This window comes from Salmo salar, chromosome 29 (assembly GCF_965601325.2).
Source record: "Salmo salar chromosome 29, fSalSal1, whole genome shotgun sequence".
In the NCBI taxonomy this organism is placed as follows: domain Eukaryota; kingdom Metazoa; phylum Chordata; class Actinopteri; order Salmoniformes; family Salmonidae; genus Salmo; species Salmo salar.
The window spans coordinates 42,358,294-42,376,842 of record NC_138319.1 but is presented as its reverse complement, the minus strand read 5'-3'; the positions used below and the strand labels follow the sequence as shown (position 1 = coordinate 42,376,842).

At 52.1% G+C, this 18,549-nt stretch overlaps 1 protein-coding gene across 2 annotated transcripts in view; it reads left to right on the top strand.

Annotated features, from left to right (window-relative positions):
• LOC106595272 (SH2/SH3 adapter protein Nck1) overlaps positions 1-18,549 on the top strand; it is a 70,969-nt gene that overhangs the window by 18,420 nt on the left and 34,000 nt on the right. The window contains exon 1 of one of the 2 annotated variants that reach the window (XM_045710732.2): positions 15,639-15,921. The exons of the other annotated variant lie outside the window; for it this stretch is intronic. Coding sequence (XP_045566688.1) covers positions 15,888-15,921 — 34 coding nt within the window. The 5' untranslated portion in view covers positions 15,639-15,887. Of the gene's footprint in view, positions 1-15,638; positions 15,922-18,549 lie in introns of those variants that run through there. 2 annotated transcript variants of the gene reach the window in all.

Sequence of the window (18,549 nt, the reverse complement as noted above, 5' to 3'; positions counted from 1 at the left end):
TCAGGAACTGCCCTAACCTTAACCTCAGTCACACTAGGTCAGGAACTGCCCTAACCTCAACCTCAGTCACACTAGGTCAGAAACTGTCTTAACCTCAGTCACACTAGGTCAGAAACTGTCTTAACCTCAGTCACACTAGGTCAGGAACTGTCTTAACCTCAGTCACACTAGGTCAGGAACTGTCTTAACCTCAGTCACACTAGGTCAGGAACTGCCCTAACCTTAACCTCAGTCACACTAGGTCAGAAACTGTCTTAACCTCAGTCACACTAGGTCAGAAACTGTCTTAACCTCAGTCACACTAGGTCAGAAACTGTCTTAACCTCAGTCACACTAGGTCAGAAACTGCCCTAACCTTAACCTCAGTCACACTAGGTCAGAAACTGTCCTAACCTCAGTCACACTAGGTCAGAAACTGTCTTAACCTCAGTCGCACTAGGTCAGAAACTGTCTTAACCTCAGTCACACTAGGTCAGAAACTGTCTTAACCTCAGTCACACTAGGTCAGAAACTGTCTTAACCTCAGTCACACTAGGTCAGAAACTGTCTTAACCTCAGTCACACTAGGTCAGAAACTGCATATTGGCCTGTAGGCTGTTATTCACCACCTAATGAACTGGGAACTAGGAACAGGAAGTGGGAACTAGGGATGCAGATTTCAGTCCATTTTTCTGCTGACTAATCGGTCAATAAACGTTACATTTTTTTCCCAACAACAAAATGACCACTGGAAAATACTATGCTGCATTGAGATTAATGGACCTATACCGTATGCATTGTGATTTCCATTATATTTTTTTGGGGAAACCTGGCCCTGACCTGTGGGTTTTATTTTCCTCCCTGGTCATAGGTCTAAGCGATGTCAAAATATGTAGAATTTCAGGAAATGAGCTTTTAAAACAGTATAATTTTCCTGGGGGGGGGGGGGGGACCTCCAGACCCCCTGTCTAGGGGTTGTACCGGGGGGCAATGAAATTCACATAGCAAATCTCACTCCAAGCTTTTTTGAAAAGTTGGCAGCCCCTAGATGCATAGTAATAATTTTATATTAAGCTGATTTTATAGCAGTAGGCAGACTACAATTGTCATGTAAACACTTTACTCTGCTTATCTTAATTGTCTTAAGGTCAAAATCGAGGTAAGCGTACGTCAATTAAAAGACCAGATTTTCTCAGCAATCTTTTGAATAATTATGACTTTTTGTTTGTTATTTGCTGTGCAATGAAAGCACGTTTTACTCCAGTACCAGCTTTTTGACGAGCTGCTCTCATGCTGTCTGACAGTTGATGGGCCATTCTGCTCCTCAAACTGGGTTCTGTTTGCTGTGTGGTTGTGATGAAGACTAACAAAAATAGACACGCGTTAATTTCATTCCACAAAATTATGCAAAATAACCTATAGACTGGTAAGAATCACTGGTTAAAATGTTCGGTGTCTAACCGGTTAACCATTAAAATCCCTAGTGGGAACTCAAAACATCTCTAAATATAATATTGTTGCTATATAGCCATGTAGGTTAATTTATCTGCCAGGGAAATCTGACCATAACTATATTCTCCTGATTCCTGCTTACAAGCAAAAACTACTCATTGGCGGCAGCTCTGGCTTTTAGCTCAGTGTGGATGTTGCCTGTAATACATGGCTTCTGGTTGGGAAATGTACGTACGGTCACTGTGGGGACAACGTCGTCGATGCACTTATTGACGAAGCCGGTGATTTCTTGAGGTGGTATACTCCTCAATGACATTGGATGAATCCCGGAACATATTCCAGTCTGCGAGCGAACAGTCCTGTAGTGTAGCATCCGCGTCATCTGACCACTTCTGTATTGAGCAAGTCACTGGTACTTCCTGCTTTAGTTTTTGCTTGTAAGCAGGATTCAGGAGGATAGAATTATGGCCAGATTCGCCAAATGGAGGGCGAGGGAGAGGTTTGTCTTTGTGTGTGGAGTAAAGGTGGTCTCAAGTTTTTTTTCTTCCCCTCTGGTTGCACATGCCGGTAGAAATTAGGTAAAATGGATTTGTTTGCCTGCGTTAAAGTCGCCGGCCACTAGGAGCGCTGCTTCTGCATTAGCATTTTCTTGTTTGCTGATGGCCTTATACAGCTCGTTGAGTGCGGTCTTAGTGCCAGCATCGGTCTGTGGTGGTAAATAGACAGCTACAAATAATATAGATGAGAACTCTCTTGGTAGATAGTGTGGTCTACAGCTTATCATGAGATACTCTACCTCAGGCGAGCAATACCTCGAGACTTCTTTAATATTAGACATCGCGCACCAGCAGTTATTGACAAATAAACGCACACCAACTTTTCTTCACGCTGATGACGGGGATTTGCGCCTTGTCTCGACAAAGCAGTATATCCTTTGCGTCGGACTCGTTAAATAAAAAGTCTTTGTCCAGTTCGAGGTGAGTAATCGCTGTTCTGATGTCCACAAGCACTTTTCGGTCATAAGAACAGGTAGCAACAACTTTATGTACAAAATGAGTTACAAACAATGCAAAAAAAACAAACAAATTGTGCTGTTGGTTAGGAGCCCGTAAAACGGCAACCCCTCCAGCACCATTCTCTAATGACTCATGCCAGAAACCCTAGACCCACCCCAATTCTCAAACCGCCCCAACAGATCCACGCACTCTCAATCACACTCCACACTGCCCTTTCCCACCTGGACAAAAGGAACACCTATATGAGAATGCTATTCATTGACTACAGCTCAGCGTTCAATACCATAGTGCCCACAAAGCTCATCACTAAGCTAAGGACCCTTGGGACTAAACACCTCCCTCTGCAACTGGATCCTGGACTTCCTGACGGGCCGCCCCCAGGTGGTGAGGGTAGGCAACAACACATCTGCCATGCTGATCCTCAAAACGGGGGCCCCTCAGGGGTGCGTGCTTAGTCTCCTCCTGTACTCCCTGTTCACCTACGAATGCGTGGCCAAGCACCACTCCCAACACCATCATTAAGTTTGCTGACGACACAACAGTGTTAGGCCTGATCACTGACAATGATGACACCGCCTATAGGGAGGAGGTCCAAGTGTGCAAGGACCAACAACCTCTCCCTCAATGTGAGCAAGACATAGGAGCTGATTGTGGACTACAGGAAAAGGAGGGCTGAACAGTCCCCAATTAACATCAACGGGGCTGAAATTTAGCGGGTCGAGAGTTTCAAGTTCCTTGGTGTCCACATGACCAACAAACTATCATGGTCCAAACACACCAAGACAGTCGTGAAGAGGGCACGACAAACACCTTTTCCCCCTCAGGAAACCGCAAAGATTTGTCATGGGTTCCCAGATCCTCGAAAGGTTCTACAGCTGCACCATCGAGACATCCTGACCGGTTGCATCACCGCCTGGTATTGCAACTGCTTGGCCTCCCACCATAAAGCGCTACAGAGGGTAATGCTTTTTACCTTTATTTAACTAGGCAAGTCAGTTAAGAACAAATTCTTATTTTCAGTGACTGCCTAGGAACAGTGGGTTAACTGCCTTGTTCAGGGGCAGAACGACAGATTTGTACCTTGTCAGCTCGGGGATTCAATCTTGCAACCTTTCGGTTACTGGCCCAATGCTCTAACCACTTGGCTACCTGCCGCCCCAGTACATCACTGGGGCCAAGCTTCCTGCCATCCAGGACCTATATACTAGGCAGTGTCAGTGGAAGGCCCAAAAAATTGTCAAAGACTCCAGTCACTGAAGTCATAGACCACGGCAAGTGGTACCGAAGCGGTACCACGTTAAGTCTAAGTCCAAAATGCTCCTTAATGGCTTCTACCCCCAAGCCATAATACTGCTGAACAATTAATCAAATGGCCCCCACATTGCTGCTACTCTCTGTTTATTATCTATGCATCTATACTTTACAAATTACCTGGACTAACCTGTACCGCCGCACATTGACTCGGTACCAGACCCGGCTGTATACAGCCTCATTACTAACCTGTACCGCCGCACATTGACTCGGTACCGGACCCGGCTGTATATAGCCTCATTACTAACCTGTACCGCCGCACATTGACTCGGTACCAGACCCGGCTGTGTACAGCCTCATTACTAACCTGTACCGCCGCACATTGACTCGGTACCGGACCCGGCTGTATACAGCCTCATTACTAACCTGTACCGCCGCACATTGACTCGGTACTGGACCCGGCTGTATACAGCCTCATTACTAACCTGTACCACCGCGCATTGACTCGGTACCGGACCCGGCTGTATATAGCCTCATTACTAACCTGTACCACCGCGCATTGACTCGGTACTGGACCCGGCTGTATATAGCCTCATTACTAACCTGTACCACCGCACATTGACTCGGTACTGGACCCGGCTGTATACAGCCTCATTACTAACCTGTACCACCGCACATTGACTCGGTACTGGACCCGGCTGTATATAGCCTCATTACTAACCTGTACCGCCGCGCATTGACTCGGTACTGGACCCGGCTGTATATAGCCTCATTACTAACCTGTACCGCCGCGCATTGACTCGGTACTGGACCCGGCTGTATATAGCCTCATTACTAACCTGTACCACCGCGCATTGACTCGGTACCAGACCCGGCTGTATATAGCCTCATTACTAACCTGTACCACCGCACATTGACTCAGTACTGGACCCGGCTGTATATAGCCTCATTACTAACCTGTACCACCGCGCATTGACTCGGTACCGGACCCGGCTGTATATAGCCTCATTACTAACCTGTACCGCCGCACATTGACTCGGTACCGGACCCGGCTGTATATAGCCTCATTACTAACCTGTACCACCGCGCATTGACTCGGTACTGGACCCGGCTGTATATAGCCTCATTACTAACCTGTACCACCGCGCATTGACTCGGTACCGGACCCGGCTGTATATAGCCTCATTACTAACCTGTACCACCGCGCATTGACTCGGTACCGGACCCGGCTGTATATAGCCTCATTACTAACCTGTACCACCGCGCATTGACTCAGTACTGGACCCGGCTGTATATAGCCTCATTACTAACCTGTACCGCCGCACATTGACTCGGTACTGGACCCGGCTGTATACAGCCTCATTACTAACCTGTACCGCCGCACATTGACTCGGTACTGGACCCGGCTGTATATAGCCTCATTACTAACCTGTACCGCCGCGCATTGACTCGGTACTGGACCCGGCTGTATATAGCCTCATTACTAACCTGTACCACCGCGCATTGACTCGGTACCGGACCCGGCTGTATATAGCCTCATTACTAACCTGTACCACCGCGCATTGACTCGGTACCAGACCCGGCTGTATATAGCCTCATTACTAACCTGTACCGCCGCGCATTGACTCGGTACCAGACCCGGCTGTATTATGTCATTTTCTTGTTCCTTTTTGATTAGATTTTTTTTTTTACTTGAGTTTATTTAATAAATATTTTCTTAACTCTATTTCTTGAACTGCATTGTTGGTTAAGGGCTTGTAAGTAAAGCATTTCACTGTGAGGTCTACTACACCTGTTGTATTCAGCATTTCACTGTGAGGTCTACTACACCTGTTGTATTCAGCATTTCACTGTGAGGTCTACTACACCTGTTGTATTCAGCATTTCACTGTGAGGTCTACTACACCTGTTGTATTCAGCATTTCACTGTACGGTTTACTACACCTGTTGTATTCAGCATTTCACTGTAAGGTCTACTACACCTGTTGTATTCAGCATTTCACTGTGAGGTCTACTACACCTGTTGTATTCGGCGCATGTGACAAATAACATTTGATTAATGTAGACTAATGTCCTACTAAAACTTTCCAGTGTTAAGCCTCGGCTACTTGATGTAACTGTACTACACGGCCTACTCTGGGTCTGAACCGTACGGCACGCTGCTTCTCTCTCTCGCTCTCACTCTCGCTCTCTCTGCTTTGAGACTAATGCTGTGTTCAAAACAGCTGGGAACTCGTAAGTCTCCAACCTCAGTGCGTTCAACAGCTGGGAACTGGTAAAATGAGATCCGACTGGGGAGAAATAGTTTTGAACGGTCATCGAACTCGGAATTCCAAGTAGAAAACATTTTCCTGATTTGTCATGATTTGACCTCGTTGTTGTGCTGGGGTGTGTTGTGCTGGGGTGTGTTGTGCTGGGGTGTGTTGTGCTGGGGTGTGTTGTGCTGGGGTGTGTTGTTGAGGTGTTATTGTGTTGGGATGTGTTGTTGAGGTGTTGTTGTGCTGGGATGTGTTGTTGAGGTGTTATTGTGCTGGGGTGTGTTGTTGAGGTGTTGTTGTGCTGGGATGTGTTGTTGTGTTGGGGTGTGTTGTTGTGTTGGGGTGTGTTGTTGTGTTGGGGTGTGTTGTTGTGTTGGGGTGTGTTGTTGTGTTGGGGTGTGTTGTTGTGTTGGGGTGTGTTGTTGTGTTGGGGTGTGTTGTTGTGCTGGGGTGTGTTGTTGTGCTGGGGTGTGTTGTTGTGCTGGGGTGTGTTGTTGTGCTGGGGTGTGTTGTTGTGCTGGGGTGTGTTGTTGTGCTGGGGTGTGTTGTGCTGGGGTGTGTTGTGCTGGGGTGTGTTGTGCTGGGGTGTGTTGTTGTGTTGGGGTGTGTTGTGCTGGGGTGTGTTGTTGTGTTGGGGTGTGTTGTGCTGGGGTGTGTTGTTGAGGTGTTGTTGTGCTGGGGTGTGTTGTTGTGCTGGGGTGTGTTGTTGTGCTGGGGTGTGTTGTTGTGCTGGGGTGTGTTGTTGTGCTGGGGTGTGTTGTTGTGCTGGGGTGTGTTGTTGTGCTGGGGTGTGTTGTTGTGCTGGGGTGTGTTGTTGTGCTGGGGTGTGTTGTGCTGGGGTGTGTTGTTGAGGTGTTGTTGTGCTGGGGTGTTGATTGTTTGTGTCTTTCTTCCTATGGCCACCGGGAACAGAGGTCTTACCTGGACTTGAAGAACGCACTGCCACTTTTACAGGTTCCAACTGTAGCCTAGGGTTTCAACCATGTTGTCCCCTCCAGACTCTCTCTCTCTCTCTCTCTCTCTCTCTCTCCTGCTTGGTGGTGTTGTCCCCCTCCAGACTCTCTCTCTCTCTCCTGCTTGGTGGTGTTGTCCCCTCCAGACTCTCTCTCTCTCTCCTGCTTGGTGGTGTTGTCCCCCTCCAGACTCTCTCTCTCTCTCCTGCTTGGTGGTGTTGTCCCCCTCCAGACTCTCTCTCTCTCTCTCTCCTGCTTGGTGGTGTTATCCCCTCCAGACTCTCTCTCTCCTGCTTGGTGGTGTTGTCCCCTCCAGACTCTCTCTCTCTCTCTCCTGCTTGGTGGTGTTGTCCCCCTCCAGACTCTCTCTCTCTCTCTCTCCTGCTTGGTGGTGTTGTCCCCTCCAGACTCTCTCTCTCCTGCTTGGTGGTGTTGTCCCCCTCCAGACTCTCTCTCTCTCTCTCCTGCTTGGTTGTGTTGTCCCCTCCAGACTCTCTCTCTCTCTCTCTCTCTCCTGCTTGGTGGTGTTGTCCCCTCCAGACTCTCTCTCTCTCTCCTGCTTGGTGGTGTTGTCCCCTCCAGACTCTCTCTCTCTCTCCTGCTTGGTGGTGTTGTCCCCTCCAGACTCTCTCTCTCCTGCTTGGTGGTGTTGTCCCCTCCAGACTCTCTCTCTCTCTCTCTCTCTCTCTCCTGCTTGGTGGTGTTGTCCCCCTCCCCTCTCTCTCTATCTCTCTCCTGCTTGGTGGTGTTGTCCCCTCCAGACTCTCTCTCTCTCCTGCTTGGTGGTGTTGTCCCCTCCAGACTCTCTCTCTCTCTCCTGCTTGGTGGTAGTTGTCCCCTCCAGACTCTCTCTCTCTCTCTCCTGCTTGGTGGTGTTGTCCCCTCCAGACTCTCTCTCTCCTGCTTGGTGGTGTTGTCCCCTCCAGACTCTCTCTCTCTCTCTCTCTCTCCTGCTTGGTGGTGTTGTCCCCCTCCAGACTCTCTCTCTCTCTCCTGCTTGGTGGTGTTGTCCCCCTCCAGACTCTCTCTCTCTCTCTCCTGCTTGGTGGTGTTGTCCCCTCCAGACTCTCTCTCTCCTGCTTGGTGGTGTTGTCCCCTCCAGACTCTCTCTCTCTCTCCTGCTTGGTGGTGTTGTCCCCCTCCAGACTCTCTCTCTCTCTCTCTCCTGCTTGGTGGTGTTGTCCCCTCCAGACTCTCTCTCTCCTGCTTGGTGGTGTTGTCCCCCTCCAGACTCTCTCTCTCTCTCTCCTGCTTGGTTGTGTTGTCCCCTCCAGACTCTCTCTCTCTCTCTCTCTCTCCTGCTTGGTGGTGTTGTCCCCTCCAGACTCTCTCTCTCTCTCCTGCTTGGTGGTGTTGTCCCCTCCAGACTCTCTCTCTCTCTCTCTCCTGCTTGGTGGTGTTGTCCCCTCCAGACTCTCTCTCTCCTGCTTGGTGGTGTTGTCCCCCTCCAGACTCTCTCTCTCTCTCTCCTGCTTGGTTGTGTTGTCCCCTCCAGACTCTCTCTCTCTCTCTCTCTCTCCTGCTTGGTGGTGTTGTCCCCTCCAGACTCTCTCTCTCCTGCTTGGTGGTGTTGTCCCCTCCAGACTCTCTCTCTCTCTCTCTCTCTCTCCTGCTTGGTGGTGTTGTCCCCCTCCAGACTCTCTCTCTCTCTCCTGCTTGGTGGTGTTGTCCCCTCCAGACTCTCTCTCCTGCTTGGTGGTGTTGTCCCCCTCCAGACTCTCTCTCTCTCTCCTGCTTGGTGGTGTTGTCCCCTCCAGACTCTCTCTCTCTCTCTCCTGCTTGGTGGTGTTGTCCCCTCCAGACTCTCTCTCTCTCTCTCCTGCTTGGTGGTGTTGTCCCCCTCCAGACTCTCTCTCTCTCTCTCTCTCTCTCTCTCTCTCCTGCTTGGTGGTGTTGTCCCCCTCCAGACTCTCTCTCTCTCTCTCTCTCCTGCTTGGTGGTGTTGTCCCCTCCAGACTCTCTCTCTCCTGCTTGGTGGTGTTGTCCCCTCCAGACTCTCTCTCTCTCTCTCTCTCTCTCTCCTGCTTGGTGGTGTTGTCCCCTCCAGACTCTCTCTCTCTCCTGCTTGGTGGTGTTGTCCCCCTCCAGACTCTCTCTCTCTCTCTCTCTCCTGCTTGGTGGTGTTGTCCCCTCCAGACTCTCTCTCTCTCTCTCTCCTGCTTGGTGGTGTTGTCCCCTCCAGACTCTCTCTCTCTCTCCTGCTTGGTGGTGTTGTCCCCTCCAGACTCTCTATCTCTCTCCTGCTTGGTGGTGTTGTCCCCTCCAGACTCTCTCTCTCTCTCTCTCTCTCTCCTGCTTGGTGGTGTTGTCCCCTCCAGACTCTCTCTCTCTCCTGCTTGGTGGTGTTGTCCCCTCCAGACTCTCTCTCTCTCTCCTGCTTGGTGGTGTTGTCCCCTCCAGACTCTCTCTCCTGCTTGGTGGTGTTGTCCCCTCGAGACTCTCTCTCTCTCCTGCTTGGTGGTGTTGTCCCCTCCAGACTCTCTCTCTCTCCTGCTTGGTGGTGTTGTCCCCCTCCAGACTCTCTCTCTCTCTCTCTCTCTCTCTCTCCTGCTTGGTGGTGTTGTCCCCCTCCAGACTCTCTCTCTCTCCTGCTTGGTGGTGTTGTCCCCCTCCAGACTCTCTCTCTCTCTCTCCTGCTTGGTGGTGTTGTCCCCTCCAGACTCTCTCTCTCCTGCTTGGTGGTGTTGTCCCCTCCAGACTCTCTCTCTCTCTCTCTCCTGCTTGGTGGTGTTGTCCCCTCCAGACTCTCTCTCTCTCTCCTGCTTGGTGGTGTTGTCCCCTCCAGACTCTCTCTCTCTCTCTCCTGCTTGGTGGTGTTGTCCCCTCCAGACTCTCTCTCTCTCTCTCCTGCTTGGTGGTGTTGTCCCCTCCAGACTCTCTCTCTCTCTCTCCTGCTTGGTGGTGTTGTCCCCTCCAGACTCTCTCTCTCTCTCTCTCCTGCTTGGTGGTGTTGTCCCCCTCCAGACTCTCTCTCTCTCTCTCTCTCTCTCTCTCTCTCTCTCTCCTGCTTGGTGGTGTTGTCCCCTCCAGACTCTCTCTCTCTCTCCTGCTTGGTGGTGTTGTCCCCTCCAGACTCTCTCTCTCTCTCTCCTGCTTGGTGATGTTGTCCCCCTCCAGACTCTCTCTCTCTCTCTCTCTCTCCTGCTTGGTGGTGTTGTCCCCTCCAGACTCTCTCTCTCTCTCCTGCTTGGTGGTGTTGTCCCCCTCCAGACTCTCTCTCTCTCTCTCTCTCTCCTGCTTGGTGGTGTTGTCCCCCTCCAGACTCTCTCTCTCTCTCTCTCTCTCTCCTGCTTGGTGGTGTTGTCCCCTCCAGACTCTCTCTCTCTCTCTCTCTCTCCTGCTTGGTGGTGTTGTCCCCCTCCAGACTCTCTCTCTCTCCTGCTTGGTGGTGTTGTCCCCTCCAGACTCTCTCTCTCTCTCCTGCTTGGTGGTGTTGTCCCCTCCAGACTCTCTCTCTCTCTCTCCTGCTTGGTGGTGTTGTCCCCTCCAGACTCTCTCTCTCTCTCCTGCTTGGTGGTGTTGTCCCCTCCAGACTCTCTCTCTCTCTCTCCTGCTTGGTGGTGTTGTCCCCTCCAGACTCTCTCTCTCTCCTGCTTGGTGGTGTTGTCCCCCTCCAGACTCTCTCTCTCTCTCTCCTGCTTGGTGGTGTTGTCCCCTCCAGACTCTCTCTCTCTCCTGCTTGGTGGTGTTGTCCCCTCCAGACTCTCTCTCTCTCCTGCTTGGTGGTGTTGTCCCCTCCAGACTCTCTCTCTCTCTCTCCTGCTTGGTGGTGTTGTCCCCTCCAGACTCTCTCTCTCTCTCCTGCTTGGTGGTGTTGTCCCCTCCAGACTCTCTCTCTCTCTCTCCTGCTTGGTGGTGTTGTCCCCTCCAGACTCTCTCTCTCTCTCTCTCTCTCTCCTGCTTGGTGGTGTTGTCCCCCTCCAGACTCTCTCTCTCACTCCTGCTTGGTGGTGTTGTCCCCTCCAGACTCTCTCTCTCTCTCCTGCTTGGTGGTGTTGTCCCCTCCAGACTCTCTCTCTCTCTCTCTCTCTCCTGCTTGGTGGTGTTGTCCCCTCCAGACTCTCTCTCTCTCTCCTGCTTGGTGGTGTTGTCCCCTCCAGACTCTCTCTCTCTCTCCTGCTTGGTGGTGTTGTCCCCTCCAGACTCTCTCTCTCTCTCCTGCTTGGTGGTGTTGTCCCCCTCCAGACTCACTCTCTCTCTCTCTCCTGCTTGGTGGTGTTGTCCCCTCCAGACTCTCTCTCTCCTGCTTGGTGGTGTTGTCCCCTCCAGACTCATCTCTCTCTCTCTCCTGCTTGGTGGTGTTGTCCCCTCCAGACTCTCTCTCTCTCTCTCTCTCTCTCTCTCCTCTCTCTCTCTCCTGCTTGGTGGTGTTGTCCCCCTCCAGACTCTCTCTCTCTCCTGCTTGGTGATGTTGTCCCCTCCAGACTCTCTCTCTCTCTCTCTCCTGCTTGGTGGTGTTGTCCCCTCCAGACTCTCTCTCTCTCTCTCCTGCTTGGTGGTGTTGTCCCCCTCCAGACTCTCTCTCTCTCTCTCTCTCCTGCTTGGTGGTGTTGTCCCCTCCAGACTCTCTCTCTCTCTCCTGCTTGGTGGTGTTGTCCCCTCCAGACTCTCTCTCTCTCCTGCTTGGTGGTGTTGTCCCCTCCAGACTCTCTATCTCTCTCTCCTGCTTGGTGGTGTTGTCCCCCTCCAGACTCTCTCTCTCTCCTGCTTGGTGGTGTTGTCCCCCTCCAGACTCTCTCTCTCTCTCTCTCTCTCCTGCTTGGTGGTTTTGTCCCCCTCCAGACTCTCTCTCTCTCCTGCTTGGTGGTGTTGTCCCCTCCAGACTCTCTCTCTCTCCTGCTTGGTGGTGTTGTCCCCCTCCAGACTCTCTCTCTCTCCTGCTTGGTGGTGTTGTCCCCTCCAGACTCTCTCTCTCTCTCCTGCTTGGTGGTGTTGTCCCCTCCAGACTCTCTCTCTCTCTCCTGCTTGGTGGTGTTGTCCCCCTCCAGACTCTCTCTCTCTCTCCTGCTTGGTGGTGTTGTCCCCTCCAGACTCTCTCTCTCTCTCTCTCTCCTGCTTGGTGGTGTTGTCCCCTCCAGACTCTCTCTCTCTCCTGCTTGGTGGTGTTGTCCCCCTCCAGACTCTCTCTCTCTCTCTCTCCTGCTTGGTGGTGTTGTCCCCTCCAGACTCTCTCTCTCTCTCCTGCTTGGTGGTGTTGTCCCCTCCAGACTCTCTCTCTCTCTCCTGCTTGGTGGTGTTGTCCCCTCCAGACTCTCTCTCTCTCTCTCTCTCTCCTGCTTGGTGGTGTTGTCCCCTCCAGACTCTCTCTCTCTCTCTCCTGCTTGGTGGTGTTGTCCCCCTCCAGACTCTCTCTCTCTCTCTCTCTCTCTCTCTCTCTCTCTCTCCTGCTTGGTGGTGTTGTCCCCTCCAGACTCTCTCTCTCTCTCCTGCTTGGTGGTGTTGTCCCCTCCAGACTCTCTCTCTCTATCTCTCTCCTGCTTGGTGGTGTTGTCCCCTCCAGACTCTCTCTCTCTCTCCTGCTTGGTGGTGTTGTCCCCTCCAGACTCTCTCTCTCTCTCCTGCTTGGTGGTGTTGTCCCCTCCAGACTCTCTCTCTCTCTCTCCTGCTTGGTGGTGTTGTCCCCTCCAGACTCTCTCTCTCTCTCTCCTGCTTGGTGGTGTTGTCCCCTCCAGACTCTCTCTCTCTCCTGCTTGGTGGTGTTGTCCCCTCCAGACTCTCTCTCTCTCTCTCCTGCTTGGTGGTGTTGTCCCCTCCAGACTCTCTCTCTCTCCTGCTTGGTGGTGTTGTCCCCCTCCAGACTCTCTCTCTCTCTCTCTCTCTCTCTCTCTCTCTCCTGCTTGGTGGTGTTGTCCCCTCCAGACTCTCTCTCTCTCTCTCTCTCTCTCCTGCTTGGTGGTGTTGTCCCCTCCAGACTCTCTCTCTCTCCTGCTTGGTGGTGTTGTCCCCCTCCAGACTCTCTCTCTCTCTCTCCTGCTTGGTGGTGTTGTCCCCCTCCAGACTCTCTCTCTCTCTCTCCTGCTTGGTGGTGTTGTCCCCTCCAGACTCTCTCTCTCTCCTGCTTGGTGGTGTTGTCCCCTCCAGACTCTCTCTCTCTCCTGCTTGGTGGTGTTGTCCCCCTCCAGACTCTCTCTCTCTCTCTCTCTCTCTCTCCTGCTTGGTGGTGTTGTCCCCTCCAGACTCTCTCTCTCTCCTGCTTGGTGGTGTTGTCCCCTCCAGACTCTCTCTCTCTCTCCTGCTTGGTGGTGTTGTCCCCTCCAGACTCTCTCTCTCTCCTGCTTGGTGGTGTTGTCCCCCTCCAGACTCTCTCTCTCTCTCTCTCTCTCTCTCTCTCTCCTGCTTGGTGGTGTTGTCCCCTCCAGACTCTCTCTCTCTCTCTCTCTCTCCTGCTTGGTGGTGTTGTCCCCTCCAGACTCTCTCTCTCTCCTGCTTGGTGGTGTTGTCCCCCTCCAGACTCTCTCTCTCTCTCTCCTGCTTGGTGGTGTTGTCCCCCTCCAGACTCTCTCTCTCTCTCTCCTGCTTGGTGGTGTTGTCCCCTCCAGACTCTCTCTCTCTCCTGCTTGGTGGTGTTGTCCCCTCCAGACTCTCTCTCTCTCTCCTGCTTGGTGGTGTTGTCCCCTCCAGACTCTCTCTCTCTCTCTCTCTCTCTCTCCTGCTTGGTGGTGTTGTCCCCTCCAGACTCTCTCTCTCTCCTGCTTGGTGGTGTTGTCCCTGTGTTTCCTCCTTCAGTCTCAATACTTATAGGCTGGCAGATATGTTGCTGGTTTGAATCAGGCCAACGAGGTGAAAAAGGCACGTCACCCTAATTACTGCTGTAAATCGCTCTGGATTAGAATGTCTGTTAAATGACTAAAAAGAAGCTTCCATTCCTATGTCCCATAGTTCTCATTTCCTGTTTGTATTGATGTGTCTAGTGGTCTAGGTGGTGATGTGTGTGTGTGTGTGTGTGTGTGTGTGTGGTATCCTGGCTGCTTAGCGTCAAAACCAGATCTACCCAAACCCAGGAAACCCTAAACGTACACGCACGCACACACACACACACACACACACACACACACACACACACACACACACACAGCACAAAGGCTCTCACTGAGTCCTGACCCACCCCACGTGACATGCGACTACATGCCTGGTCTGGGGAGCTGCGATTTATCTCAAGATTCATTTTTAGAAGCGCTGCGCAGGCATAAAAGTTGTAATTCATTTATTTTATTTATTTATTCAAAAGTCTACTAAAGTGAACTGTTTTTTTTTGGTCCCTTTTTTGTCGGCTATTTGCATTGTTTTGTTCACAAGCTAGGTTGGTTTTAAATGCTTCAGTGAAGACTCGTCGGCTACTAGTCAAGTTGTCATATCTCGCTGGCAGGCCCACACGTTGGCAGGCCCACACGCTGGCAGGCCCACACGCTGGCAGGCCCACACGCTGGCAGGCCCACACGCTGGCAGGCCCACACGCTGGCAGGCCCACACGCTGGCAGGCCCACACGCTGGCAGGTCCACACGCTGGCAGGCCCACACGCTGGCAGGCCCACACGCTGGCAGGCCCACACGCTGGCAGGCCCACACGCTGGCAGGCCCACACGCTGGCAGGCCCACACGCTGGCAGGCCCACACGCTGGCAGGCCCACACGCTGGCAGGCCCACACGCTGGCAGGCCCACACGCTGGCAGGCCCACACGCTGGCAGGCCCACGCTGTGTTTGGTCGCCACAGCATCCTCCTGCCCTTTTTAAGTGGGCAGCTGAACACTTGTCTCATCTGTGATATTTAGGCTAAAAGACTCGGGTAAATAAAATATACCACATCACTTCTTACTATGTCTTGTTTTAGAAACATGACAAAGCATTGCTTTTTGCTGTAAGAATGACACACAAATGATTTGGCCTGGTTTAAAAATAAAATCTGAGAGAAAAATCTACCTGCCGCAGTGGCTGGTGGATAAAATGAATGAATCTATTTTTTTTATTCAAAGCTTTATGTTTTGAAATATAATATGGTCTGAGGAGAACAATCTTGGCAGGCCAGGCATATAGCCACTATGCTGTGATGATGTACCAGGCTTACTACAGAACTGTTTGTGTTTGGTCAGCGTTCCATTTTAAATGGAGATCTCCGCTTGCTTTCTGACTGAGAAAGGCATCTTTACTCAACAGGTTATATAGAGGGGAACTGGGGACCACTAGAGGGGAACTGGGGACCACTAGAGGGGAACTGGGGACCACTAGAGGGGAACTGGGGACCACTAGAGGGGAACTGGGGACCACTAGAGGGGAACTGGGGACCACTAGAGGGGAACTGGGGACCACTAGAGGGGAACTGGGGACCACTAGAGGGGAACTGGGGACCACTAGAGGGGAACTGGGGACCACTAGAGGGGAACTGGGGACCACTAGAGGGGAACTGGGGACCACTAGAGGGGAACTGGGGACCACTAGAGGGGGTGTGTGTGTGTGTGTGTTGGGGGGTGTGTTGGGTGTGTGTGTGTGTGTCATGTTGTGTCTGCAGATGGTTGCTATGAGTCTCTACAGGCAACTGGAGCACAGAGTCCTGACTCGCTGACTAGCTAACGTTCAGACTGACAAGCTGACTGGCGCACACACACACTCTCTCTCTCTCTCTCTCTCTCTCTCTCTCTCTCTCTCTCTCTCTCTCTCTCTCTCTCTCTCTCTCTCTCTGTCTCTGTCTCTGTCTCTGTCTCTGTCTCTGTCTCTCTCTCTCTCTCTCTCTCTGTGTCCTCCCTCTGAGAAGTCTGTACTGGGCTCAGCAGGCAGTTGGCTGAAGCCTCTCTCCTTGCTCTCTATTGGCTGTGTCAGGTCACATGTCCAGGGAGTGGGCTGCCTGTCCTGTTCCTGTTCCTCTCTCTGGTTATTCACAGAGAATAACGCTGTAGTGGAGAGAGAGAGAGGCCGCGAGAGAGAGACGGGCCAGGGGCGAGAGAGAGAGGCCGGGGGCGAGAGAGAGAGAAGGGGAGCGCCCAAAATGAACATGGCTAACCTCTTCAAGCACTTTTTCCGTGAGTTTTAGCATTTCTGGTCTTACCCAGATACTCTGGCTTTCTGGACAAATGTTTCTGGTGTGATTTTTTTTTACTTAGAAAAAGAGAGTTTTTGAAGTTCAGTATTTGTTTTCCTGTCCTTCTTCCTCCCTCTCTCTCTGATTTCTGTCTGGTTTAGGGACTATTACACAGTGTGAGAGAGCAGCAGTGTTGTGTGTTTAGGTCATTCATATATAGTTAGTTGGTGCTGTATGAATTGTTTTTAACCGAGCTGGTAAAACAGGGCGGATATGAGTCGGAAAGCCTGATGCTAAAGCCTGGGATTGCAGCCTAACACACACACACACACACACACACACACACACACACACACACACACACACACACACACACGACCCTCTGTAATCCTACTTCATTTTTCTCTACTTGTACACTACACTGGAGTGGGCTGTAGTTTGTAGTCTATAGTGGGCTGTAGTCTATAGTGGGCTGTAGTTTGTAGTCTATAGTGGGCTGTAGTCTTGTGGTCTATAGTGGGCTGTAGTCTTGTGGTCTATAGTGGGCTGTAGTCTTGTGGTCTATAGTGGGCTGTAGTCTTGTGGTCTATAGTGGGCTGTAGTCTTGTGGTCTATAGTGGGCTGTAGTCTTGTGGTCTATAGTGGGCTGTAGTCTTGTGGTCTATAGTGGGCTGTAGTGCTGCAGTTTTACTGGATCGTTCTTATCCATGTTTTGGAACTGAACAGGAGTATTCGGTGAGATGACTAAGCAGTAAGCCAGGCTCGTGGGTTTCAGTCCGTAGAGGACATGTAATTTACGGGGGCTAGTCGTCAGGCTCCCCTGTAGCCCAGGGAGGGTCCCTGCTTGGAGGGTCCCTGGTTTGTGGGACAGTCCTCCCCCTCCCCTCCTCTCTCTTTACCCTCCCCTCCTCTCTCTTTACCCTCCCCTCCTCTCTCTTTACCCTCCCCTCCTCTCTCTTTACCCTCCCCTCCTCTCTCTTTACCCTCCCCTCCTCTCTCTTTACCCTCCCCTCCTCTCTCTTTACCCTCCCCTCCTCTCTCTTTACCCTCGTCTCCTCTCTCTTTACCCTCGTCTCCTCTCTCTTTACCCTCGTCTCCTCTCTCTTTACCCTCGTCTCCTCTCTCTTTACCCTCCCCTCCTCTCTCTTTACCCTCGTCTCCTCTCTCTTTACCCTCGTCTCCTCTCTCTTTACCCTCGTCTCCTCTCTCTTTACCCTCCCCTCCTCTCTCTTTACCCTCCCCTCCCCTCTCTTTACCCTCCCCTCCTCTCTCTTTACCCTCCCCTCCCCTCTCTTTACCCTCCCCTCCTCTCTCTTTACCCTCCCCTCCTCTCTCTTTACCCTCCCCTCCTCTCTCTTTACCCTCCCCTCCTCTCTCTTTACCCTCCCCTCCTCTCTCTTTACCCTCCCCTCCTCTCTCTTTACCCTCCCCTCCTCTCTCTTTACCCTCCCCTCCTCTCTCTTTACCCTCCCCTCCTCTCTCTTTACCCTCCCCTCCTCTCTCTTTACCCTCGTCTCCTCTCTCTTTACCCTCGTCTCCTCTCTCTTTACCCTCGTCTCCTCTCTCTTTACCCTCGTCTCCTCTCTCTTTACCCTCGTCTCCTCTCTCTTTACCCTCCCCTCCTCTCTCTTTACCCTCGTCTCCTCTCTCTTTACCCTCCCCTCCTCTCTCTTTACCCTCCTCTCCTCTCTCTTTACCCTCCCCTCCTCTCTCTTTACCCTCCTCTCCTCTCTCTTTACCCTCCCCTCCTCTCTCTTTACCCTCCCCTCCTCTCTCTTTACCCTCCCCTCCTCTCTCTTTACCCTCCCCTCCTCTCTCTTTACCCTCCCCTCCTCTCTCTTTACCCTCGTCTCCTCTCTCTTTACCCTCCCCTCCTCTCTCTTTACCCTCCCCTCCTCTCTCTTTACCCTCCCCTCCTCTCTCTTTACCCTCCCCTCCTCTCTCTTTACCCTCGTCTCCTCTCTCTTTACCCTCGTCTCCTCTCTCTTTACCCTCGTCTCCTCTCTCTTTACCCTCCCCTCCTCTCTCTTTACCCTCCCCTCCTCTCTCTTTACCCTCCCCTCCTCTCTCTTTACCCTCCCCTCCTCTCTCTTTACCCTCCCCTCCTCTCTCTTTACCCTCCCCTCCTCTCTCTTTACCCTCCCCTCCTCTCTCTTTACCCTCGTCTCCTCTCTCTTTACCCTCGTCTCCTCTCTCTTTACCCTCCCCTCCTCTCTCTTTACCCTCCCCTCCTCTCTCTTTACCCTCCCCTCCTCTCTCTTTACCCTCCCCTCCTCTCTCTTTACCCTCGTCTCCTCTCTCTTTACCCTCGTCTCCTCTCTCTTTACCCTCGTCTCCTCTCTCTTTACCCTCGTCTCCTCTCTCTTTACCCTCCCCTCCTCTCTCTTTACCCTCCCCTCCTCTCTCTTTACCCTCCCCTCCTCTCTCTTTACCCTCCCCTCCTCTCTCTTTACCCTCCCCTCCTCTCTCTTTACCCTCCCCTCCTCTCTCTTTACCCTCCCCTCCTCTCTCTTTACCCTCCCCTCCCCTCTCTTTACCCTCCCCTCCTCTCTCTTTACCCTCCCCTCCTCTCTCTTTACCCTCCCCTCCTCTCTCTTTACCCTCGTCTCCTCTCCTCCCCTTACCCTCG